Source organism: Somniosus microcephalus, unplaced genomic scaffold, assembly GCF_052327205.1.
Source record: "Somniosus microcephalus isolate GS21.2 unplaced genomic scaffold, FLI_Smic_1.0 unresolved_chr9, whole genome shotgun sequence".
Classification (NCBI taxonomy): domain Eukaryota; kingdom Metazoa; phylum Chordata; class Chondrichthyes; order Squaliformes; family Somniosidae; genus Somniosus; species Somniosus microcephalus.
The window spans coordinates 22,155,311-22,182,374 of NW_028225187.1; the positions used below are offsets into that span (position 1 = coordinate 22,155,311).

Genomic DNA, 27,064 nt, shown 5'->3' on the forward strand with positions numbered 1-27,064 from the left:
TTTGGGAGGCGCTGCCAAGGAGATGATGAGCTACAGCGATTTTCCGATGCCTGCCAATTACCCAAACTACATGCATAATGCCAGGGTCTTGGAGTACTTCCGCCTTTACGCCAAGCGCTTTGATCTGATGAAATACATACGGCTGAAGATCAATTCTACCTGTTGGTAAAGAGACATCCTCCTGGTGCCCCTTGTAAAAGGATTGTCCGCCTGATATTGGAACATAATTGGCCCAGTCCTTATTTTTTCTATTCGCTTATGGGATCTGGGCGTCGCTGGCAAGGCCAGCATTTATTGCCCATCCCTAATTGCCCTTGAGAAGGTGATGGTGAGCTGCCTTCTTGAACCGCTGCAGTCCGTGTGGTGAAGATGCCCCCACAGTGCTGTTAGGGAGGGAGTTCCAGGATTTGGACCTAGCAGTGATGAAGGATCGGCCAATATATTTCCAAGTCGGGATGTTGTGTGTGACTTGGAGGTGGAACTTGGAGGTGGTGGTGTTCCCGTGCGCCTGCTGCCCTTGTCCTTCGAGGTGGAAGAGGTCGCGGGTTTGGGAGGTGCTGCCGAAGAAGCCTTGGCCAGTTGCTGCAGTACATCTTGTAGATGGTGCACACTGCAGCCACGGTGTGCCGGTGGTGGAGGGAGTGCATGTTTAAGGTGGTGGATGGGGTGCCAATCAAGCGGGCTGCTTTGTCCTGGATGGTGTCGAGCTTCTTGAGTGTTGTTGGAGCTGCACTCATCCAGGCAAGTGGAGAGTATTCCATCACACTCCTGACTTGTGCCTTGTAGATGGTGGAAAGGTTTTGGGGAGTCAGGAGGTGAGACACTTGCCGCAGAATTCCCAGCCTCTGGCCTAGTCTTGTTGCCATGGTAATTATGTGGCTGGTCCAGTTTAGTTGCTGGTCAATGGTTACCCCCCAGGATGTTGACAGCGGAGGATTCGGCAATGGTAATGTCATTGAATGTCAAGGGGAGGAGGTTAGAGTCTCGTTTGTTGGAGATAGTCATTGCCTGGCACTTCTGTGGCGCGAATGTTACCTGCCATTATAAAAGATGTAATAGCAGAGCACTTGGAAAACAGTGACAGGATCGGACAAAGTCAACATGGATTTACAAAAGGTAAATCCTGCTTGACTAATCTACTGCAATTTTTTGAGGATGTAACTGGTAGAATAGATGAGGGAGAACCAGTGGATGTGGTGTATTTGGACTTTCAGAAGGCTTTCGATAAGGGCCCGCATAAGAGACTAGCGTGCAGACTTAAGGCACACGGGATTGGGGGCAAGGAATTGACTTGGATAGAGAACTGGTTGGCAGACAGAAAGCAAAGTGTTGGAATAAACGGGTCTTTTTTCGAGTGGAAGGCAGTGACTAGTGGGGTACCGCAGGGATCGGTGCTAGGAACCCAGTTAATTATATCTCCCTCTCATCCTTCCACCTATTTTTTTTTAATCACCACAGCACAGCCAAGTAAACCAATCATCCAGCTGTTCCGCACATCTGGCAAATACTCGATTGGCGAATGTGTCAGCATCCGGTGTACGGCATCTACCGTCTTCATGGGGGCTATCTTCCTGTTGGATAAGGTCGACAGGGCAGCCACGGTGACCTACAGTGTCAGGCCGACGACGGGGTACTCCGTGACTTTCTCCATCGCCAACCTCACGTACTCTGACGATGGACAGTATGCCTGCTGGTACCAGTTGAAACGCTCCGGGAAACTCCACAACTCGACGCAGAGTGACCGCGTCAAAGTGACCGTGACAGGTAAGGAGGGGAATGGATTCAGCACCTCTCATCACTGCAGCTGTGCGTGGCTGGCAATACTGGGGGCTGGGGAGGCTGGGTGAAGTTCGACTTGGACGCAGAAAGGACGGTAGCTGGGGAACGTAGGAACAGGAGGAAGCCCATTCAGTCCCCCTTGAGCCTGTTACACAGGAACAGGAGGAGGCCCATTCAGCCCCCTCGAGCCTGTTACACAGGAACAGGAGGAGGCCCATTCAGCCCCCTCGAGCCTGTTACACAGGAACAGGAGGAGGCCCACTCAGCCCCTCGAGCCTGTTACACAGGAACAGGAGGAGGCCCATTCAGCCCCTCGAGCCTGTTACACAGGAACAGGAGGAAGCCCATTCAGCCTCTCGAGCCTGTTACACAGGAACAGGAGGAGGTCCATTCAGCCCCTCGAGCCTGTTACACAGGAACAGGAGGAGGCCCATTCAGCCCCCTCGAGCCTGTTACATAGGAACAGGAGGAGGCCCATTCAGCCCCTCGAGCCTGTTACACGGGAATAGGAGCAGGCCCATTCAGCCCCTCGAGCCTGTTACACAGGAACAGGAGGAAGCCCATTCAGCCTCTCGAGCCTGTTACACAGGAACAGGAGGAGGTCCATTCAGCCCCTCGAGCCTGTTACACAGGAACAGGAGGAGGCCCATTCAGCCCCCTCGAGCCTGTTACACAGGAACAGGAGGAGGCCCATTCAGACCCTCGAGCCTGTTACACAGGAACAGGAGGAGGCCCATTCAGCTCCCTCGAGCCTGTTACACGGGAATAGGAGGAGGCCCATTCAGCCAACTCGAGCCTGTTACACGGGAATAGGAGGAGGCCCATTCAGCCAACTCGAGCCTGTTACACAGGAACAGGAGGAGTCCCATTCAGCCCCTCGAGCCTGTTACACAGGAACAGGAGGAGGCCCATTCAGCCCCTCGAGCCTGTTACATTAGGAACAGGAGGAGGCCCATTCAGCCCCTTGAGCCTGTTACACAGGAACAGGAGGAGGCCTATTCAGCCAACTCAAGCCTGTTACACAGGAACAGGAGGATGCCCATTCAGCCCCTCGAGCCTGTTACACAGGAACAGTAGGAGGCCCATTGAGCCCCCTCGAGCCTGTTACACAGGAGCAGGAGGAGGCCCATTCAGTCCCTCGAGTCTGTTACACAGGAACAGGAGGAGGCCCATTCAGCCCCCTCGAGCCTGTTACACAGGAACAGGAGGAGGCCCATTCAGTCCCTCGAGTCTGTTACACAGGAACAGGAGGAGGCCCATTCAGCCCCCTCGAGCATGTTACACAGGAACAGGAGGAGGCACATTCAGCCCCTCGAGCCTGTTACACAGGAACAGGAGGAGGCCCATTCAGCCCCTCGAGCCTGTTACACAGGAACAGGAGGAGGCCCATTCAGCCCCCTCGAGCCTGTTACACAGGAACAGGAGGAGGCCCATTCAGCCTCTCGAGCCTGTTACACAGGAACAGGAGGAGGAACATTCAGCCCCGTCGAGCCTGTTGCACAGGAACAGGAGGAGGCCATTCAGCCACTCGAGCCTGTTCCGTCATTCAATGAGATCGTGGCTGATCTGCAACCTAACTCCATCTACCCGCCTTTGCCCCATATCCCTTAATAACTTTGGTTAACAGAAATCTATCAATCTCCAAATTAAAATTAACAATTGATCCAGCATCAATTGCTGTTTGCCGAGGAGAGTTCCAAACTTCTACCACCCTTTGTGTGTAGAAGTGTTTCCTAACTTCACTCCTGAAAGGTCTGGCTCTAATTTTTAGACTATGCCCCCTAGTCCTAGAATTCCCAACCAGCGGAAGTAGTTTCTCTCTCTCTCTACCCCCATCCGTTCCCCCTTAATATCTTGAAAACTTCGATCAGATCACCTCTTAACCTTCTAAATTCTAGGGAATACAACCCTAGTTTGTCTAATCTCTCCTTGTAACTTAACCCTTGAAGTCCAGGTATCATTCTGGTAAACCTACGCTGCACTCCCTCCAAGGCCAGTATGTCCTTCCTAAGGGGTGGTGCCCAGAACTGCTCACAGTGCTCCAGGTGTGGTCTAACCAAGGTATATGGAGACCAGAACTGCTCAAAGTGCTCCAGGTGTGGTCTAACCAAGGTATATGGAGACCAGAACTGTGCACAGTGCTGCAAGTGTGGTCTAACCCAGGTATATGGAGACCAGAACTGTGCACAGTGCTCCAAGTGTGGTCTAACCCAGGTATATGGAGACCGGAACTGTGCACAGTGCTCCAAGTGTGGTCCAACCAAGGTATATGGAGACCAGAACTGTGCACAGTGCTCCAAGTGTGGTCTAACCCAAGTATATGGATAACGGAACTGTGCACAGTGCTCCATGTGTGGTCTAACCAAGGTATATGGAGACCAGAACTGTGCACAGTGCTCCAAGTGTGGTCTAACCAAGGTATATGGAGACCAGAACTGTGCACAGTACTCCAGGTGTAGTCTAACCAAGGTATATGGAGACCGGAACTGTGCACAGTGCTCCATGTGTGGTCTAACCAAGGTATATGTAGACCAGAACTGTGCACAGTAGTCCAGGTGTGGTCTAACCAAGGTATATGGAGACCAGAACTGTGCACATTGCTCCAAGTGTGGTCTAACTGAGATATACGGAGACCAGAACTGTGCACAGTGCTCCAAGTGTGGTCTAACCAAGGTATATGGAGACCAGAACTGTGCACAGTGCTCCAGGTGTGGCCTAACCAAGGTATATGGAGACCAGAACTGTGCACAGTGCTCCAAGTGTGGTCTAACCAAGGGATATGGAAACCAGAACTGTGCACAGTGCTCCAAGTGTGGTCTAACCAAGGTATATGGAGACTAGAACTTTGCACAGTACTCCAGGTGCGGTCTAACCAAGGTATATGGAGACCAGAACTCTGCACAGTGCTCCAGGTGTGGTCTAACCAAGGTATATGGAGACCAGGACTGTGCACAGTGCTCCAGGTGTGGTCTAACCAAGCTATATGGAGACCAGAACTGTGCACAATACTCCAGGTGTGGTCTAACCAGGGTTTTGTATAGCTGCTGCATAACTTCTGTCCCCTTGTATTCTAGTCCTCCAGATATAAAGGCCAACATTCCATTAGCCTTTTTGATTATTTTCTGTACCCGTTCATGAGATGTACATAAGAACAATGGAAATAGGAGCAGGAGTCGGCCATTTGGCCCCTCGAGCCTTCTCCGCCATTCAATAAGATCATGGCTGATCTTCTACCTCATCGCCACTTTCCTGCACTATCCCCATATATTAAATATATTCGAGAAGGAGTTGGATATAAGCCATTTAGGACAGAGATGAGGAGGAATTTCTTCACCCAGAGAGTGGTGAACCTGTGGAATTCTCTACCACAGAAGGCAGTAGAGGCCAATTCATTAAATATATTCAAGAAGGAGTTGGATATATTTCTTAAGGCTAAAGGGATCAAGGGATATGGGGAGAAGGCAGGGACCGGGTACTGAATTTGGATGATCAGCCATGATCTCATTGAATGGCGGAGCAGGCTTGAGGGGCCGAATGGCCTACTCCTGCTCCTGTTTCTATGTTTCTGTCCCTTGATTCCCTTAATATCCAAAGATCTATTGATCTCTGTCTCGAATATACTCAACGACTGAGCCTCCACAGCCCTCTGGGGCAGAGAATTCCAAAGATTCACCGCCCTCTGAGTGAAGAAATTCCTCCTCATCTCAGTCCTCAATGGCCGACCCCTTATCCTGAGACTGTGACCCCTGGTTCTAGACTCCCCAGCCAGGGGGAAACATCCTCTCAGCATCTACCCTGACAAGCCCTGTAAGAATTTGGTAAGTTTCAATGAGATCGCCTCTCATTCTTCTAAACTCTAGAGAATATAGGCCAAGTCTACTCAATCTCTCCTCATAGGACAGTCCCCCCATCCCAGGAATTAGTCTGGTGAACCTTTGTTGCACTCCCTCTATGGCAAGTATATCCTTCCTTTGGTAAGGAGACCAAAACTGTACACAATACTCCAGGTGTCTTCGCTTCTCTTCTTCTTAGACAGCCCCTCAGAACCGAGGATGACTTGCTTCCACGCTAAAAATGAGTTCTCAGGTGACTGATGAGTCCAACGCGGGCCATGAGGTTTCTGACGTTCCAGGTCCCGAACTTCATTTTAAAGGGTGGAGGATGCCCGTTCCTGAATTCTTTTTACGTGGCGGGGGGGGGAGCGTTGCACGCCAGCTACCGCATGGGCTTGACAGAGCAAGGTCTTGGTGCAATGGCAAAGGGGATCCAAGACGATTGGAGACCAGGCTCTGCTACAACGGCCTAGCACACACACGCACGCAAACATACTGCTACTGTCCTCCTCCCTCCTTCCCGCAGGTCCTCTCTGCCTGGGTATCATAGGCTGAAGTGTGGTCCTCCCGACCTCGCTGCTGGTCCACGCTGCGCCACTCCTGGACCCTGTCCTCGCTCCTGGGTCCCAGCCTCGCTCCTGGGCCCCAGCCTCACTCCTGGGTCCCGTCCTCCTTGTAGTGAGACACACTCCAGGTGTGGTCTCACCAGGGCCCTATATAATTTTAATGATCCGTATACCTGGAACCCCCCAAGTCTCTTTGGACCTCCACTCATTTTTGCTTTTCAACATTTAGAAAGTACCCTGTTCTAACCTATTTAGGTCCAAAGTGGATGACCTCACATTTGCCTGCATTGAAATCCATTTCCCACAATTCTGCCCATTCTCTCTCTCTCAGGAAACCCCTCGGAACCGAGGATGACTTGCTTCCGCGTTAAAAATAAGTTCTCAGGTGACTGATGAGTCCAATGCGGGACCTACAGTCTCTGTCACAGGTGGGGCAGACGGTGGTTGAAGGGGGTGGGTGGGTGGGGTGCTTGGGTTGACGTGCGCTCCTTGCGCTGCTGCCTGCGCTTGGCTTCCGTTTGCTCCCGGCGAAGAGACTCGAGGTGTTCGCTGCCTTCCCGGATGCTTCTCCTCCACTTTGTGCTCTGGTCTTGGGCCGGGGATTCCCAGGTGTCGGTGGGGATGTTGCACTTTTTCAAGGAGGCTTTGAGGGTGTCCTTGAAGCGTTTCCTCTGCCCACCTGGGGCTCTCTTGCCATGTCGGAGCTCCGAGTAGAGCGTTTGTTTTGGGAGTCTCGTATTGGGCATGTGGACAATGTGACCCGTCCATCGGAGCTGATCGAGTGTGATCAAAGCTTCGATGCTGGGGATGTTGGCCTGAGCAAGAACACTGATGTTGGTGCGCCTATCCTGCCAATGGATTTGCAGGATATTGTGGAGGCAGCGTTGGTGGTAGCTCTCCAGTGCTTTGAATGCCTGCTGTACATGGTCCATGTCTCTGAGGCATACAGCAGGGCGGGTATTATTACAGCTCTGTAGACCATGAGCTTAGTGCTGGGTTTGAGGTCCTGATCTTCAAACACTCTCTTCCTCAGGCGACCGAAGGCTGCACTGGCACACTGAAGGCGGTGTTGGACTTCGCCATCAACGTCTGCCCTTGTTGACAGTAGGCTCCCGAAGCCTGTACTAACGGAGGCAATGGGCAAGACTCATTTACAATAATGGCACAATAATGGGGTAGAGATTGGGCGGTGGCTTGCAATGGCGGTAAAGCATCATCCATCCGATGCTCACTTCAATTGAATTCAGTGGAAGTGAATATTTTGGTCTCCTTATCTAAGGAAGGATATACTTGCCTTGGAGGCGGTGCAACGAAGGTTCACTAGATTGATTCCTGGGATGAGGGGGCTGTCCTATGATGAGAGATTGTGTAGAATGGGCCTATACTCTCTGGAGTTTAGAAGAATGAGAGGTGATCTCATTGAAACATACAAGATTCTGAGGGGGATTGACAGGGTAGATGCTGAGAGGCTGTTTCCCCCCTGGGCTGGAGAGTCTCGAACCAGGGGTCACAGTCTCAGGATAAGGGGTCGGCCATTGAGGACTGAGATGAGGAGGAATTTCTTCACTCAGAGGGTGGTGAATCTTTGGAATTCTCTGCCCCAGAGGGCTGTGGAGACTCAGTCGTTGAGCATATTCAAGGCCGAGATCGATAGAGTTTTGGACTCGCGGGGAATCGAGGGATATGGGGATAGTGCAGGAAAGTGGAGTTGAGGTCGATGATCAGCCATGATCTTATTGAATGGCGGAGCAGGTGCGAGGGGCCGTATGGCCCGCTCCTGCTCTTATTTCTTATGTTCTGATGAGGCGATTGATTGGTAACTGTTTCCTATTTCCTTCCAATGTAGATGAACTGATGCGGCCTTCGATTTCCGTGCTGAGGTCATCCGCCATCTTCGTACAAGGCGAAGCCGTCAGCTTCCGATGTTCCGCCTCCAGCATGTTCGCGCAAATAACCTTCTACCTCTACAAAGTTGGGGAGTCCGGGGCCATCACCTCAGTGGGGCCGACCTCGGCCTCCAGCTCCATCCTGACCATTCAGAATATAAGCATGTCCCAGGAGATTTTCTTTACCTGCATGTTCAAAGTGCTCATCAACAGCCGGCTGTATTCGTCGACTCACAGCGATCGGGTGAGGACAGCCATCGCAAGTGAGTAGCTGATTGATCTAACTTCCGCTTCCGAAAGAGACGCCCAACGCGGGTTGACATGAGTCGGTCATTCATGAAAGAAAGTCTTGTGAAATAATACTGAGTGGCCTGCGGGTGGCGCTGTCCAGGGAGAGTATAAATACTCATAGAAACACAGAAGATAGGAGCAGGAGTAGGCCATTCGGCCCCTCGAGCCTGCTCCGCCATTCAATGTGATCATGGCTGATCATCCAAGTTCAGTACCCGGTCCCTGCTTTCTCCCCATACCCCTTGATCCCTTTAGCCTTAAGAAATATATCCAACTCCTTCTTGAATATATTTAATGAATTTGCCTCTACTGCCTCCTGTGGTAGAGAATTCCACAGGTTCACCACTCTCTGGGTGAAGAAATTCCTCCTCATCTCAGTCCTAAATGGCTTACCCCTTATCCTTAGACTGTAACCCCTGGTTCTGGACTCCCCGACCATCGGGAACATCCTTCCTGCATCTAGTCTGTCTAGTCCTGTTAGAATTTTCTAAGTTTCGATGAGATCCCCTCTCATTCTTCTAAACTCCAGTGAGTACAAGCCCAATCGACCCAATCTCTCCTTGTACGTCATTCCTGTGTACGGAATTAGCACACGCTAGCGGGGTTGGGGTTATTTGTCTCTGGCCAGTCAGAAGCCTCTGAGCTGCTCCAGGGACCCCCCTTGTCGTTTTGAAGCGCTCCCCTATTCCCGAGCTCTGACCCTCGGACTTATTTGGTGGCGATGTAGACAGAAAACAACGTGACTCGTGGATTGGGTGCAAAACAGACCAGTATTTATTGAAAAAAGAAAGAAAAATCGATATGGCTCTTATGCCTGGTACAACACTTTTGCTTAAACGTAGTACACTTAGTGTCCACTAGAGGGCTCCCTGCTCAGTGCAACTCTCCTTTATTTAATACACGCAGTACACTCAGTGTCCACTAGAGTGCTCCCTGCTCAGTGTAACACTACTTTATTTTAAATGCAGTACTTTAATGTAGACTTTAAAAAAATAGCTACACAGCGTTCACCACAGCACTTCAGCTTGATGCAACACCACTTTTAATACAGTTTTACATACAGTACTTTAAAACAGCTACTCCTTTTTAATACAGTTTTAAATACTGAATTCAGTGTTCACTTTTGCACTTCTCTGCTAGGTGCAACACTGTCTTGCTTAAATAGGGGAGGAGAAACGGACACAACGAAGGAAATCGACTAAAATCACAATTCTAACAAAATTCCCACTTTACTCCCACCCCTATACCTATTCTAAGTTGCCTTGTGGAAGGCCAGAAAAATATATGCTCACCACTGGAAATGCCTGCTCCGTGCCCTGTGAACTTAGATCTTCCCTGCCCTGAAGTAAGAAACACCCCAGTGTTTTAAAAGTAGACTGCTGGTGTTCTACCTCCTCAGGCAGGCTCCCATGCTGTAGAGGCACACGGAGGCGAGGCCAGAGAGAGAGAGAGCTTCTGGGAAGCTATCTTTTATACCCCCATTTGGGGCCCGCCCAGATCTAAATGAATCTGGGCTAAAACAAAAGGGATCCAACTGCCCCATTGTCCAGTAATGGGTTTGGATGAATCACCCATTCATTTTAAACTGTTCCTTTTCTCAGTTTAAATGTTTCTTCAAATTGTCTGTGCTGAGCTTTGAATGTATTTTCCATTCATGATGGGTTTTGAATGGAGCTGTATTACTATGTAAACAGCTTGGGAGGCTATAGTAAACAGAAGCCATTGTTCAATTGTTCTTGTGGTAATCCTTTGTGCAAACATCTTGTAGCAGTTTCTTTAAACATATCGATTATCTGCTGCGGGGGGGGGTGGGAAATCCATTTGATTGGCAGCTCCATTGAACCTTTCTCACAGACACACACACACAAGCTGTTTTCCAAGCCCTTTTGTCTTCGGCCATGCGGTCTGACGGCCATTTTGATCCCTGGATTTTTCTTAAAGGTAAATCACCCAGGGATTCTTTAATCAAAAATCAATCTTTGGAGCTGTAAATTATTGCAAAATCTTACACTGCCATCCCAGGTATCAGCCTGGTGAATCTTCGCTGCACTCCCTCCATGGCAAAAACATCCTTCCTCAGATGAGGTGGCCAAAGCTGCACACAATACCCAAGATGTGGTCTCAGCAAGGCCCTGTACAACTGCAGCAAGATACTCGGGCACGGGCCCGGCTTGCGCAGGACATTCTGTAACAGGAACTAGTGAAGGACACAACTAGACCTCCATGTTGTAAAACAGTTGATTTAAAGCTTTGTTTAATGCTGAGACCAAGGGCCTAGTAGTTTTCTTACGTCAACGGGCACGTCGTGAGATGAGCACAACAGGCCTTGGGGAGGATTCAGAGGAGATTAAAAAAAACACATACGGGATTCCTGGGCTTCATAATTAGTGTACAAAAGCAAGGAAGATATGGTGAACCTTTATAAAACACTGGTTTGGCCTCAACTGGGGTATGGTGTCCAATTCTGGGCACCGCACTTTAGGAAGGATGTGGAGGCCTTGCAGAGGGTGCAGAGAAGATTTACAAGATTGGTTCCAGGGATGAGGCACTTCAGCGACGTGGAGAGACTGGAGAAGCTGGGATTGTTCTCCTTAGAGCAGAAAAGGTTAAGGGGAGATTGACCAGAATGGTACCAGGGATGAGGGACTTCAGTGATGTGGAGAGACTGGAGAAGCTGGGATTGTTCTCCTTAGAACAGAGAAGGTTAAGGGGAGATTGACCAGAATGGGACCGGGGATGAGGGACTTCAGTGATGTGGAGAGACTGGAGAAGCTGGGGTTGTTCTCCTTAGAGCAGAGAAGTTTAAAGGGGAGATTGACCAGAATGGTACTGGGGATGAGGGACTTCAGTGACGTGGAGAGACTGGAGAAGCTGGTGTTGTTCTCCTTAGAGCAGAGAAGATTATGTTTGACCGGAATGGTACCAGGGATGAGGGACTTCAGTGATGTGGAGAGACTGGAGAAGCTGGGATTGTTCTCCTTGGAGCAGAGAAGGTTAAGGGGCGATTGACCAGAATGGTACCAGGGATGAGGGACTTCAGTGATGTGGAGAGACTGGAGCAGCTATGGTTGTTCTCCTTAGAGCAGAGAAGGTTAAGTTTGACCAGAATGGTGCGAGGAATGAGGGACTTCAGTGATGTGCGGAGCCTGGAGAAGCTGGGATTGTTCTCCTTAGAGCAGAGAAGGTTAAGGGGAGATTGACCAGAATGGTACCAGGGATGAGGGACTTCAGTGAGGTGGAGAGACTGGAGAAGCTGGGGTTGTTCTCCTTTGCAATAAAGACCAACATTCCTTTTGCCTTCCTAATTACTTGCTCTACTTACATGCTAACTTTTTGCGATTCATGTAAGAGCAGGGAGGTTATGATGGAGCTGTACAAAATGCTAGTTAGGCCTCAGCTGGAATGCTGTGTGCAGTTCTGGTCGCCACACTATAGGAAGGATGTGATTGCATTGGAGAGGGTGCAGAGGAGATTCATCAGGATATTAGCTGGACTGGAGTGCTTCAGCTATGAAGAGAGACTGGACAGGCTGGGGTTGTTTTCCTTAGAGCAGAGAAGGCGGAGGGGGGACCTGATAGAGGTGTACAAAATTAGGAGGGGCATAGACAGGGTAGATAGAAAGGAACTTTTCCCCTTAGTAGAGGGGTCAATTACCAGGGGGCATAGTTTCAAGGTAAGGGGCAGGAGGTTTAGAGGGGATTTGAGGAAAAACTTTTTCACCCAGAGGGTGGTTGGAATCTGGAACTCACTGCCTGAAAGGGTGGTAGAGGAAGGAACCCTCACAACATTCAAGAAGCATTTAGATGAGCACTTGAAACACCATAGCATACAAGGCTACGGACCAAGTGCTGGAAAATGGGATTGGAATAGACAGGGCTTGATGGCCGGCGCGGACACGATGGGCTGAAGGGCCTCTTTCTGTGGTGTATAATCTCCATGACCCCCCAGATCTCTCTGTGCACCCCAGATCTCTCTGTACCCCCAGATCTCTCTGTACGACACAAGGCTGGGTGGGCGTGTGTGCTGTGAGGAGGATGCTGTGAAACTCCAGTATGATTTGGACAGGTTGGGTGATTGGGCAGAAGCATGGCAGATGCAATATAATGTGGATAAATGCGAGGTTATCCACTTTGATGTCAAAAACAAGAAGACAGATTATTATCTGAATGGCACTAGATTGGGAGAAGGGGAGGTGCAGCGAGACCTGGGTGTCCTTGTGCACCAGTCGCTGAAGGTAAGCATGCAGGTGCAGCAGGCGGTTAAGAAGGCAAATGGTATGTTGGCCTTCATAGCGAGAGGGTTTGAGTACAGGAACGACGATGTCTTGCTGCAGTTGTACAGGGCCTTGGTGAGGCCACACCTTGAGTATTGTGTGCAGTTTTGGTCGCCTTATCTGAGGAAGGATGTTCTTGCCATGGAAGGAGTTCAGCGAAGATTCACCAGTCTGATACCTGGGATGGCAGGAATGACGTATGAGGAGAGATTGGGTCGATTGGGCTTGTACTCGCTGGAGTTTTGAAGAATGAGAAGGGATCTCATTGAAACTTACAAAATTCTAACAGGACTAGACAGACTAGATGCAGGAAGGATGTTCCCGATGGTTGGGGAGACCAAACCAGGGGTCACAGTCTAAGGATAAGGGGTAAGCCATTTAGGACTGAGATGAGGAGGAATTTCTTCACCCAGAGAGTGGTGAACCTGCAGAATTCTCTACCATAGAAGGCAGTTGAGGCCAATTCATTAAATATATTCAAGAAGGTGTTCGATACATTTCTTAAGGCTAAAGGGATCAAGGGATATGGGGAGAAGGCAGGGACAGGGTACTGAGTTTGGATGATCAGCCATGATCTCAATGAATGGCAGAGCATACTCGAGGGGCCGAATGGCCTACTCCTGCTCCTGTCTTCTATGTTTCTATGTTTCTCTGTACCCCCAGATCTCTCTGTACCCCCAGATCTCTCTGCACCCCCCAGATCTCTCTGTACCCCCAGATCTCTCTGTACCCCCCAGATCTCTCTGTACCCCCCAGATCTCTCTGTACCCCCCAGATCTCTCTGTAACCCCCAGATCTCTCTGTAACCCCCAGATCTCTCTCTACGTATGATTCCATATAACAACTGCTCTCCCAAGTGTGACAATCATCAGTGTCTCCTTTTTTCAGGCAAAGCGGAAAAGCCTTTGATATCTGTAAAGACGGGATTTGAAATGTACCCGCAGGGGCAATTGCTCACAATTGTCTGCACGGCTCCGAAGCAGTATCGCACCCGTAACTTCCATCTATTCAAAGGCGGCATCGTGTCCAACTTCAGGGTGACCCAGCGCGATTCCGTGGCTGAGTTTTCGATCCTGAACACCACCATGTCCGACCAGGGCAACTACACGTGCACGTATCAAACCACCATCGCCGGGCGAGAGTACAACTCGACGCGGAGCGACGACCTGGCGATAACCATCGCAGGTAAGGCGATCCCAAGACGAGAGAGGTTGCGGAAATTCGAGGGCGCGAGGTCAGTTAAATGGGCCGGGAAACGCGCACTGGTTTAATTTCACGTCCGAAGGTTAGCAATTGGAGAAGAGGGTTATTCAGCTCTTGGCGGGGGGGCGCGGGGTGTATCTCGTCTTGGGATGAACAATATTACATTTGCTACCCCCTTCTAAAAAGAAAGAAAGACTTGCATTTCTATAGCGCCTTTCACGACCACCAGACGTCTCAAATCGCTTTACAGCCAATGAGGTATTTTTTGAAGTGGAGCCACTGTTGTAATGTGGGAAATGCGGCAGCCAATTTGCGCACAGCAAGCTCCCACAAACAGAATTGCGAGAATGACCAGATCATCTGTTTCAGTGGTGTTGGTTGAGGGATAAATATTGGGCCCAGGACACCGGGGAAAACTCCCCCCCTGCTCTTCTTCCAATAGTGGCCGTGGGATCTTTTACGTCCACCTGAGAGAGCAGACGGGGGCCTCGGTTTAACGTCTCATCTGAAAGACGGCACCTCCGACAGTGCAGCGCTCCCTCAGTACTGGCACCGGGGAGTGTGGGCCTGGATTATGGGGCTCGAGTCCTAGAGTATATACATCTACCTCTGACAGTGCAGCGCTCCCTCAGTACTGGCACCGGGGAGTGTGGGCCTGGATTATGGGGCTTGAGTCCTAGAGTATATACATCTACCTCCGACAGTGCAGTGCTCCCTCAGTACTGGCACCGGGGAGTGTGGGCCTGGATTATGGGGCTCGAGTCCTAGAGTATATACATCTACCTCCGACAGTGCAGCGCTCCCTCAGTACTGGCACCGGGGAGTGTGGGCCTGGATTATGGGGCTCGAGTCCTAGAGTATATACATCTACCTCCGACAGTGCAGCGCTCCCTCAGTACTGGCACCGGGGAGTGTGGGCCTGGATTATGGAGCTCGAGTCCTAGAATATATACATCTACCTCCGACAGTGCAGCGCTCCCTCAATACTGGCACTAGGGAGTGTGGGCCTGGATTATGGGGCTCGAGTCCTAGAGTATATACATCTACCTCCGACAGTGCAGCGCTCCCTCAGTACTGGCACCGGGGAGTGTGGGCCTGGATTATGGGGCTCAAGTCCTAGAGTATATACATCTACCTCCGACAGTGCTGCGCTCCCTCAGTACTGGCACCGGGGAGTGTGGGCCTGGATTATGGAGCTCGAGTCCTAGAGTATATACATCTACCTCCGACAGTGCCGCGCTCCCTCAGTACTGGCACCAGGGAGCGTGGGCCTAGATTATGGGGCTCGAGTCCTAGAGTATATACAGCTACCTCCGACAGTGTAGAACTCCCTCAGTACTGACACCGGGGAGTGTCAGCCTAGCTTTACGTGCTCAAGCCCCTGGAGTGGGACTTGAATGCGCAGCCTTCCTCACTCAGAGGCAAGTGAGCTATCCACTGAGCCGCAGTTGACACTGAGCACTTCTGCTATCGGGAATGGTAATGTAGTGGCTATGTTACTGGACTAGTAATCCAAAGGCGTGGGAATGATCCACGTTAGATGTGTGTTAAAATCCCACCACTGCAGGCTGGGGGATTTAAATTCAGTTAATGAATTTCATCTGGAATTAAAAAGCTAGTGTGACCATGAAACTACCGGATTGTTGTAAAAACCCATCTGGTTGACTAATGTTCTTTAGGGCAGGAAACCTATCGCCCTTACCCGGTCTGGCCGATATGTGATTCCAGACCCAGAGCATATGTGGTTGACTCTGAACTGCCCTCTGAAATGGCCGAGCAAGTTGTTGCAAAGGACAGCGGCTCAAGAAGACGGCTCGCCACCACATCTCCAGGGCACCTGGGACTTGCCACATCTCATCAACTGATAAACAAGATTCAGGTCCATTGAATTCTGCTTCTGCGCCTATGGCTCTGTCTCGCCCAGGCACAAACAACAGAGGAACATTGGCTGAAGGCAAAGGCGCAAAGCAGTTTAAGCAAGCTTGCGGGACGTTTAACGGGCACACAATCCACCCCGCCCCAGTGCTCCTGAGTTGAATGTCCCAACTGTCCAGTGCACACAAGTAGGACAATCTACATATGAAATAGGAGCAGGAGTCGGCCATTCGGCTCTTCGAGCCTGCTCCTCCATTCATTGAGATCATGGCTGATCTTCAACCTCATCTCCACTTTTCTGCACTATCTCCATAACCCTTGATTCCATTAATATCCAAAAATCTATCGATCTCTGTCTTGAATAGACTCAACGACTGAGTCTCCACCGCCCTCTGTGGTAGAGAATTCCAAAGATTCCCCACCCTCTGAGTGAAGAAATTTCTCCTCATCTCAGTCTTAAACGGCCGACCCCTTATTCTGAGACTGTGACCCCTGGTTCTAGACTCCCCAGCCAGGGGGAAACATCCTCCCTGCATCTACCCTGTCAAGCCCTGTAAGAATTGTGTATGTTTCAATGAGATCACCTCTCATTCTTCTAAACTCTAGAGAATATAGGCCGAGTCTACTCAATCTCTCCTCATAGGACAATCCCCCCATCCCAGGAACCAGTCTGGTGAACCTTCGTTGCACTCCCTCTATGGCAAGCATATCCTTCCTTAGGTAAGGAGACCAAAACAGTCCACAATACTCCAGGTGTGGTCTCACCAGGGCCCTATATAATTGCAGTAAGAATTCTTTACTCTTATACTCAAATCCTCTTGTAATAAAGGCCAACATACCATTTGCTTTCCTAATTGCTTGCTGTACCTGCATGTTGACTTTCAGTGATTCGTGTACAAGGACACCCAGGTCCCTCTGAACACCAACCTTTCCCAATCTCTCACCATTTAAAAAATACTCTGCTTTTCTATTTTTCCTACCAAAGTGGATAACTTCACATTTCTCCACATTATATTCCACTTGCCATGTTCTTGCCCAGTCACTTAGCCTGCCTATATCTCCTTGAAGCCTCTTTGCATCCTCCTCACAACTTACATTCCCACCAGGCTTTGTATCATCAACAAACTTGGATATATTACATTTGGTCCCCTCATCCAAATCATTGATATAGATTGTGAATAGCTGAGGCCCAAGCAATGATCCTTGTGGTACCCCACTAGTTACAGCCTGCCAACCCGGAAATGACCCGTTTATTCCTACTCTCTGTTTTCTGTCCGTTAACCAATCCTCAGTCCATGCTAGTATATTACCCCCAATCCCATGAGCCCTAATTTTGTTCAATAACCTCTTGTGTGGCACCTTATCGAATGCCTTCTGAAAATCCAAATACACCACATCTACTGGTTCCCCCTTATCTATTCTGCTAGTTACGATCTGCAAAAACTCTAACAGATTTGTCAAACGCGATTTCCCTTTCATAAATCCGTGTTGACACTGCACAATCCTATTATTATTTTCAAAGTGCCCCGTTACCACGTCCTTAATAATAGATTCTAGCATTTTCCCTACTTTACAGCCAATGAAGTACTTTTTGAAGTGTAGTCACTGTGGTAATGTAGGAAATGTGGCCGCCAATCTGCACACAGCAAGATCCTACAAACAGCAATGTGATAATAACCAGATAATCTGTTTTAGTGATGTTGATTGAGGGATAAATATTAGCCCCAGGACATAGAAACATAGAAGATAGGAGCAGGAGTAGGCCATTCAGCCCCTCGAGCCTGCTCCGCCATTTCATGAGATCATGGCTGATCATCCAAACTCAGTACCCTGTCCCTGCTTTCTCCCCATATCCCCTGATCCCTTTAGCCTTAAGTAATATATCTAACTCCTTCTTGAATATATTTAATGAATTGGCCTCCACTGCCTTCTGTGGTAGAGAATTCCACAGGTTCACCACTGGGTGAAGAAATTCCTCCTCATCTCAGTCCTAAATGGCTTACCCCTTATCCTTAGACTGTGACCTCTGGTTCTGGACTCGCCCGCCATCGGGAACATCCTTCCTGCATCTAGTCTGTCTAGTCCTGTTAGAATTTTATAAGTTTCAATGAGATCCCCTCTCATTCTTCTAAACTCTAGTGAATACAAGCCTAATCGACCCAATCTCTCCTCATACGTCATTCCTGCCATCCCAGGTATCAGCCTGGTGAATCTTCGCTGCACTCCCTCCATGGCAAGAACATCCTTCCTCAGATAAGTCGACCAAAACTGCACACAACACTCAAGGTGTGGTCTCACCAAGGCCCTGTACAACTGCAGCAAGACGTCCTTGCTCCTGTACTTGAATCCTCTCGCTAGGACACCGGGGATAATTCCTCCCCCCCTGCTCTTCATCGAAATAGTGCTGTGAGATCTTTTATGTCCACCTGTGAGAGCAGACGGGGCCTCGGTTTAAAGTCTCATCCAGAGGACGGGATAGGTCTGCCCTCACAGGTAGACGTAAAAGATCCCACGGCACTGTTTCAAAGAAGTTCTCGCTGGTTTCCTGGGGGGGGGCGATATTTGCCCCTCAATTAACATCTCTAAAACAGATTATCTGGCCATTATTAGGTGCACATGTTCTCCCTTCATTGGCATTAGCGCAAAGACGGGTGGCATCGCATCAGCCACAGTTATACGATGCACCTGATATTCAACCGAGGATTCCCCTCTACCGTGGTTGACACGGCCCTCGACCGTGTCTGTTCTATTTCCCGCACTTCTGCCCTCACCCCTTCCCCTCCCTCCCGGAACCACGATAGGGTTCCCCTTGTCCTCAACCTTTCACCCCACCAGCCTCCACATTCAACGGACCATCCTCCGCCATTTCCGCCACCTCCAACGCGATCCCACCACCCAACACATCTTTCCCTCACCTCACCCTTTCAGCATTCCGAAGGGACCGCTCCCTCCGTGACACCCTGGTCCACTCCTCAATCACCCACAACAGCCCTTCTCCTTCACCCGGCACTTTCCCGTGCAAGCGCAGGAGATGCAACACATGCCCTTTTACCTCCTCCCTTCCCACTGTCCAGGGCCCCAAACACCCCTTCCAGGTGAAACAGCGATTTACTTGTACTTCTTGCAATTTAATATACTGTATTCGCTGCTCACGATGCGGTCTCCTCTACATTGGGGACACCAAACGCAGATTGGGTGACCGCTTTGCGGAACACCTCCGTTCAGTCCGTAAGGGTGACCCCGAGCTTCCGGTCGCCTGTCACTTTAATTCTCCGCTTCACTCCCGCTCTGATCTCTCTGTCCTCGGCCTATTACATTGTTCCAATGAAGCTCAACGTAAGCTCAAGGAACAGCACCTCATCTTTCGATTAGGCACTTTACAGCCTTCAGGACTCAACATCGAGTTCAACAATTTCAGATAATAATCCCTGCCCCCATTTTTCATGCTGTTGTGGCGGAGCCACCGGTTGTACCTTACATAAAGACACATAATTCCCTTTAACTTACCTTACTGTATGTTTAACTTACCTTTTGGGGCCGTTGCCCTTTTAACTTACCTGTTGGGGCCATTGCCCCTTTAAGACGCGCCCTAGCGCGCTGACGTCACGTCACGAACGACGTGACGTGCGTGCGGCGGCTGCCGGCCCGACTCGGCCTTCCAGGACGGTCGCCGGCACAGCCCGGCCTAGCGTCTTCGGCCTCAACGGCCAGCCGACGGGAGCGACGCGATCTTCCGCTCCCGCGGCAAGCACCGGCACAGCCCGGCCTCGCGACCTCGGCCTCAACGGCCAGCGACGCGCATCACATGATGCCCTAAGCGCGGGAAACGCGAACAACGTGATGACGTCAGAACACAAACGCGATGACGTCATCACGCTCCCCACAGGACTGCGAACTCAGTCCTCGTGGAGTCCCCGCTGGGGCAAGACCTACACCACGGTGCTCCTACAGTCAGCCATCTTACCTGCCATCTTACCTGATGTAATTAGTTTGTTCCTGTAAATAAACAACTTGTTAACAGTTCGTCGAATTCAAACTCTCTTATTTAGTGGCGATGTGCACGAACCGCTACACTGTATGATTTTTGCCACTTCCATTTGTAACATTTTATCTTTCCTGCCTCTTACAAATGTACAGGATGTTCTTTCAATTCCTTCCTCCCCTCCTAACCCCCTCCCTGTCTCTGCATCTGCTTAATATCTGTCACATCTCCAGCTTTTTCCAGTTCTGATGAAGGGTCCCAGACCTGAAACATTAACTCTGTTTCTCTCTCCACGGATGCTGCCTGGCCTGCTGAGTGTTTCCAGCATTTTCTGTTGCTATTTCACCTGCTATTCAGTTCAGTTCACTTCAACGTAACTGAATGTTGGGTGGGATGTGTAATGCGCTTTGCACCCTCTCCGAAGTTGAATTGAAACTCTCTGGCCTAGAAATTGAGTTGACGCCGCGCCAGGGCTTTAGTGCCGGAAATTTAGCGCCGGCGCTAATTCCCTTGCGCGCGCCAAAAATTCAGTAGCGCCGCGCCCAGACGGCTGCTGGCGCTACTGGCGGGCGTGAGTGCCTCCCAATGGGCGCTGAGTGCCGCATTGCGGCGCTAATCCGGCGCTGCGGCACCCGATGCGGTGCGGCAGGCTGGGGAAGTGCAGGCCTCCTCCTCCCGTTAAGGAGGCGCTGCCTTCACCCGATCGCTGGCCGTTTGATTTTTTCAAAAATGAGCCCGGCACCTCGGACAAGTGCCGGGCTTGCAGGCCAGACGCATCTGTCCCGCGGGGGGGGGGGGGTGGAGGATTCCGGGGAGGGAGGTGCGGTCAGGCGGCTGGCGGGAAAGCGGCCGGCCGCCGCGCGACCTTAATGCGCCGGCGCTAACTTGTGTAAGACTCGGTTGCCAGAGTCTTAGTTGCGGCTGCCACGGGCGAGGCGGCCGCAACTGAATTTCGGCGTTCGGGCGCGTTGCCACGGCAACCGGGACGCTGCGCACACCGATGACGTCATCGGTGCCGGCGCAGCGCAACCGGCTAACGCCGATGGCAGCGCCGAAGTGAATTTCAGAAACGGCTATCATTGCGGCGCTAGGCCCTCTAGCGCCGCAAAATGGGCGCTAACCCTGCTGAATTTTCAGCCCTCTGTCTGCTTTCTGTTGCCTTGTCTACCACGGTATGATTTACCTCAACAACTAATTGGGCTGGAGATTGAGGTCGGAGGCATCCCACGGGCTAACGACGCCTCCGAACCGCAAGTAAACCCCACCACCGGCGCACCGTGGCTGCAGTGTGTACCATCTGTAAGATGCACTGCAGCGACTCGCCAAGGCTTCTTCGGCAGCACCTCCTAAACTCGCAACCTCTTCCACCTCCTTCTTCTCAGGCAGTCCCTCGGAACTGAGGATGACTTGCTTCCACATTAAAAATGAGTTCTCAGGTGACTGATGAGTCCAATGCGGGACCAACAGTCTCTGTCACAGGCGGGGCAGACGGTGGTTGAAGGGGCGGGTGGGTGGGGTGCTTGGGTTGACGTGCGCTCCTTGCGCTGCCTGTGCTTGGCTTCCGCTTGCTCCCGGCGAAGAGGCTCGAGGTGTTCGGCGCCTTCCCGGATGCTTCTCCCCCGCTTTGTGCTCTGGTCACGGGCCAGGGATTCCCAGGTGTCGGTGGGGGATGTTACACTTTTTTCAAGGAGGCTTTGAGGGTGTCCTTGAAGCATTTCCTCTGCCCACCTGGGGCTCTCTTGCCGTGCCGGAGCTCCGAGTAGAGCGCTTGTTTTGGGAGTCTCGTATCGGGCATGCGGACAATGTGACCCGTCCATCGGAGCTGATCGAGCGTGGTCAAAGCTTCGATGCTGGGGATGTTGGCCTGAGCGAGAACACTGACGTTGGTGCGCCTATCCTGCCAATGGATTTGTAGGATCTTGCAGAGGCAGCGTTGGTGGTACCTCTCCAGTGCTTTGAGGTGCCTGCTGTACATGGTCCATGTCTCTGAGGCATACAGCAGGGCAGGTATCACTGCTGCCCTGTAGACCATGAGCTTAGTGCCGGGTTTGAGGTCCTGGTCTTCAAACACTCTCTTCCTCAGGCGACCTAAGGCTGCACTGGCACACTGAAGGACTCGCCAAGGCTTCTTCGGCAGCACCTCCCAAACCCGCGACCTCTTCCACCTAGAAGGACAAGGGCAGCAGACACAGGGGAACACCACCACCTCCTACTTCCACCTCCAAGTCACACACCATCCTGATTTGGAAGTATATCGCCAATCCTTCATCGTCGCTGGGTCCAAATCCTGGAACTCCCTCCCTAACAGCACTGTGGGAGTACCTTCACCACACGGACTGCAGCGGTTCAAGAAGGCGGCTCACCACCACCTTCTCGAGGGCAATTTGGAATGGGCAATAAATGCTGGGCCTTGCCGGCGAGGCCCACATCCCGTGAACGAATTAAAAAAATAAGGTCCCGAGGGGTCTGGACAGGGCGGATGTGGAGAGGATGTTTCCTCTTGTGGAAGGATCGAGAACGAGGGGTCACTGTTTAAAAATAAGGGGTCGCCCATTTAAGACAGAGATGGGGGGAAATTTTTTCTCACAGAGTCTTTGGAACTCTCTTCCACAGAGTTTTGAATATTTTTAAGGCAGAGGTAGATAGATTCTTGATAAGCAAGGGGGGGTGAAAGGTTATCGGGGGCAGGCAAAATGTGGAGTGATCGGATCAGCCATGATCTCATTGAATGGCGGAGCAGGCTCGAGGGGCTGAGTGGCCTACTCCTGCTCCTAGTTCGTATGTATGTATGTTAATGTTATACAGTGACAGACCTGTACCCACCAGTACTGTACCCCAGTGTTATACAGTGACAGACCTGTACCCACCAGTACTGTACCCCAGTGTTATACAGTGACAGACCTGTACCCACCAGTACTGTACCCGTGTTATACAGTGACAGACCTGTACCCACCAGTACTGTACCCCAGTGTTATACAGTGACAGACCTGTACCCACCAGTACTGTACCCGTGTTATACAGTGACAGACCTGTACCCACCAGTACTGTACCCGTGTTATACAGTGACAGACCTGTACCCACCAGTACTGTACCCGTGTTATACAGTGACAGACCTGCACCCACCAGTACTGTACCCCAGTGTTATACAGTGACAGACCTGTACCCACCAGTACTGTACCCCAGTGTTATACAGTGACAGACCTGTACCCACCAGTACTGTACCCGTGTTATACAGTGACAGACCTGTACCCACCAGTACTGTACCCGTGTTATACAGTGACAGACCTGTACCCACCAGTACTGTACCCGTGTTATACAGTGACAGACCTGTACCCACCAGTACTGTACCCGTGTTATACAGTGACAGACCTGTACCCACCGGTGCTGTACCCCAGTGTTATACAGTGACAGACCTGTACCCACCAGTACTGTACCCGTGTTATACAGTGACAGACCTGTACCCACCAGTACTGTACCCGTGTTATACAGTGACAGACCTGTACCCACCAGTACTGTACCCGTGTTATACAGTGACAGACCTGTACCCACCAGTGCTGTACCCGTGTTATACAGTGACAGACCTGTACCCACCAGTACTGTACCCCAGAGTTATACAGTGACAGACCTGTCCCCACCAGTACTGTACCCCAGTGTTATACAGTGACAGACCTGTACCCACCAGTACTGTACCCGTGTTATACAGTGACAGACCTGTACCCACCAGTACTGTACCCGTGTTATACAGTGACAGACCTGTACCCACCAGTACTGTACCCGTGTTATACAGTGACAGACCTGTACCCACCAGTACTGTACCGCAGAGTTATACAGTGACAGACCTGTACCCACCAGTACTGTACCCCAGTGTTATACAGTGACAGACCTGTACCCACCAGTACTGTACCCCAGTGTTATACAGTGACAGACCTGTACCCACCAGTACTGTACCCCAGTGTTATACGGTGACAGACCTGTACCCACCAGTACTGTACCCCAGTGTTATACAGTGACAGACCTGTACCCACCAGTACTGTACCCCAGTGTTATACAGTGACAGACCTGTACCCACCAGTATTGTACCCCAGTGTTATACAGTGACAGACCTGTACCCACCAGTACGGTACCCCAGTGTTATACAGTGACAGACCTGTACCCACCAGTACTGTACCCGTGTTATACAGTGACAGACCTGTAACCACCAGTACTGTACCCCAGTGTTATACAGTGACAGACCTGTACCCACCAGTACGGTACCCCAGTGTTATGCAGTGACAGACCTGTACCCACCAGTACTGTACCCGTGTTATACAGTGACAGACCTGTACCCACCAGTACTGTACCCGTGTTATACAGTGACAGACCTGTACCCACCAGTATTGTACCCCAGTGTTATACAGTGACAGACCTGTACCCACCAGTACTGTACCCGTGTTATACAGTGGCAGACCTGTACCCACCAGTATTGTACCCGTGTTATACAGTGACAGACCTGTACCCACCAGTACTGTACCCATGTTATACAGTGACAGACCTGTACCACCAGTACTGTACCCTAGTGTTATACAGTGACAGACCTGTACCCACCAGTACTGTACCCCAGTGTTATACAGTGACAGACCTCAACCCACCAGTACTGTACTCCAGTGTTATACAGTGACAGACCTGTACCCACCAGTACTGTACCCCAGTGTTATACAGTGACAGACCTGTACCCACCAGTACTGTACCCCAGTGTTATACAGTGACAGACCTGTGCCCACCAGTACTGTACCCCAGTGTTATACAGTGACAGACCTGTACCCTTGTACTGTACCCCAGTGTTATACAGTGACAGACCTGTAACCACCAGTACTGTACTCCAGTATTATACAGTGACAGACTTGTACCCACCAGTACTGTACCCCAGTGTTATACAGTGACAGACCTGTACCCACCAGTACTGTACCCCAGTGTTATACAGTGACAGACCTGTACCCACCAGTCCTGTACTCCAGTATTATACAGTGACAGACGTGTTCCCTCCAGTACTGTACCCCAGTGTTATACAGTGACAGACCTGTACCCACCAGTACTGTACTCCAGTATTATACAGTGACAGACCTGTACCCACCAGTACTGTACCCCAGTGTTATACAGTGACAGACTTGTTCCCTCCAGTACTGTACCCCAGTGTTATACAGTGACAGACCTGTACCCACTAGTACTGTACCCCAGTGTTATACAGTAACAGACCTGTACCCACCAGTACTGTACCACAGTGTTATACAGGGAGAGACTTGTACCCACCAGTACTGTACCCCCGTGTTACACAGTGACAGACCTGTACCCACCAGTACTGTACCCTAGTGTTATACAATGACAGACCTGTCCCCACCAGTACGGTACCCCAGTGTTATACAGTGACAGCCCTGTACCCACCAGTACTGTACCCCAGTGTTATACAGCGACAGACCTGTACCCGCCAGTACTGTACCCCAGTGTAATGCAGTGACAGACCTGTACCCACCAGTATTGTACCCGTGTTATATAGTGACAGACCTGTACCCACCAGTACTGTACCCCAGTGTTATACAGTGACAGACCGGTACCCTCCAGTACTGTGCCGCAGTTTTATACAGTGACAGACCTGTAACCCCAGTACTGTACCCCAATATTTTACAGTGACAGACCTGTACCCGCAAGTACTGTACCCCAGTGTTACACAGTGACAGACCTGTACCCACCAGTACTGTACCCCACTGTTATACAGTGACAGACCTGGACCCACCAGTAATGTACCCCAGTGTTAGTGACAGACCTGGACCCACCAGTACTGTACCCCAGTGTTACACAGTGACAGACCTGTACCCACCAGTACTGTGCCCCAGTGTTATGCAGTGATAGACCTGTACCCACCAATAATGCACCCCAGTATTGCACAGTGACAGACCTGTACCCACCAGTACTGTACCCCAGTGTTATACAGTGACGGACCTGTACCCACCAGTACTGTGCCCCAGTGTTAGTGTCAGACCTGTACCCACCAGTACTGTAACCCAGTGTTATACAGTGACAGACCTGTACCCACCAATACTGTACACCAGAGTTATACAGTGACAGACCTGTACACACCAGTACTGTACCCCAGTGTTATACAGCGACAGACCTGCACCCGCCAGTACTGTACACTAGAGCTATACAATGGCAGACCTGTACCCACCAGTACTGTACCCCAGTGTTAGTGACAGACCGGTCCCCACCAGTACTGTACCCCAGTGTTATACAGTGACAGACTTGTACCCACCAGTACTGCACCCCAGTGTTGTGCAGTGACAGACCTGTACCCACCAGTATTGTACCCCAGTGTTATACAGTGACAGACCTGTACCCACCAGTATTGTACCCCAGTGTTATACAGTGACAGACCTGTACCCACCAGTACTGTACCCCAGTTTTATACAGTGACAGACCTGTAACGGTGGCATAGTGGTTAGCACTGTTGCCTCACAGCGCCAGGGACCCGGGTTCGAATCCGGCCTCGAGTGACTGTCTGTGTGGAGTTTGCACATTCTCCCTGTGTTTGCGTGGGTTTCCTCCGGATGCTCCGGTTTCCTCCCACAGTCCAAAGATGTGCGGGTTAGGATGATTGGCTTTGATAAATTGACCCTTTGTGTTAGGGGGATTAAATACGTGGGGTTACGGGGATAGGGTGGGATATGTGTTGGTGTAGGGGTTACGGGGATCGGGTGGGATATGTGTCGGTGCAGGCTCGATGGGCCGAAATGGCCTCTATCTGCACTGTGGGGTTTCTGTGATTTCTGTGATTTCTGTGATAACCCCAGTACTGTACCCCAGTATTTTACAGTGACAGACCTGTACCCGCCAGTACTGTACCCCAGTGTTACACATTGACAGACCTGTACCCACCAGTGCTGTACCCAGGTTTTATACAGTGACAGACCTGTACCCACCAGTGCTGTACCCAGGTGTTACACAGTGACAGACCTGTACCCACCAGTGCTTTACCCCAGTGTAATACAGTGGCAGATCTGTCCCCACCAGTACTGTGCCCCAGTGTTAGTGTCAGACCTGTACCCAGCGGTACTGTAACCCAGTGTTATACAGTGACAGACCTGTACCCACCAGCACTGTACCCCAGTGTTATACAGTGACAGACCTGTACCCACCAGTACTGTTACCCAGTGTTATACAGTGACAGACCTGTACCCACCAGTACTGTACCCCAGTGTTATACAGTGACAGACCTGTCCCCACCAGTACTGTGCCCCAGTGTTAGTGTCAGACCTGTACCCACCAGCACTGTACCCCAGTGTTATAGAGTGACAGACCTGTACCCACCGGTACTGTTCCCCAGTGTTAGTGACAGACCGGTCCCC

At 50.9% G+C, this 27,064-nt stretch overlaps 1 protein-coding gene across 1 annotated transcript; it reads left to right on the forward strand.

Moving 5' to 3' along the window:
• The first annotated feature begins 1,228 nt into the window (after nt 1-1,228).
• LOC147084912 (immunoglobulin superfamily member 1-like) lies at nt 1,229-15,868 on the forward strand. Its single transcript, XM_085979369.1, has 4 exons — nt 1,229-1,764; nt 8,025-8,327; nt 13,517-13,813; nt 15,756-15,868. Exons 1-4 carry the CDS (start codon nt 1,557-1,559, stop codon nt 15,866-15,868), a joined length of 921 nt encoding a protein of 306 aa, XP_085835495.1. The 5' UTR covers nt 1,229-1,556.
• The last annotated feature ends 11,196 nt before the right edge of the window (nt 15,869-27,064 follow it).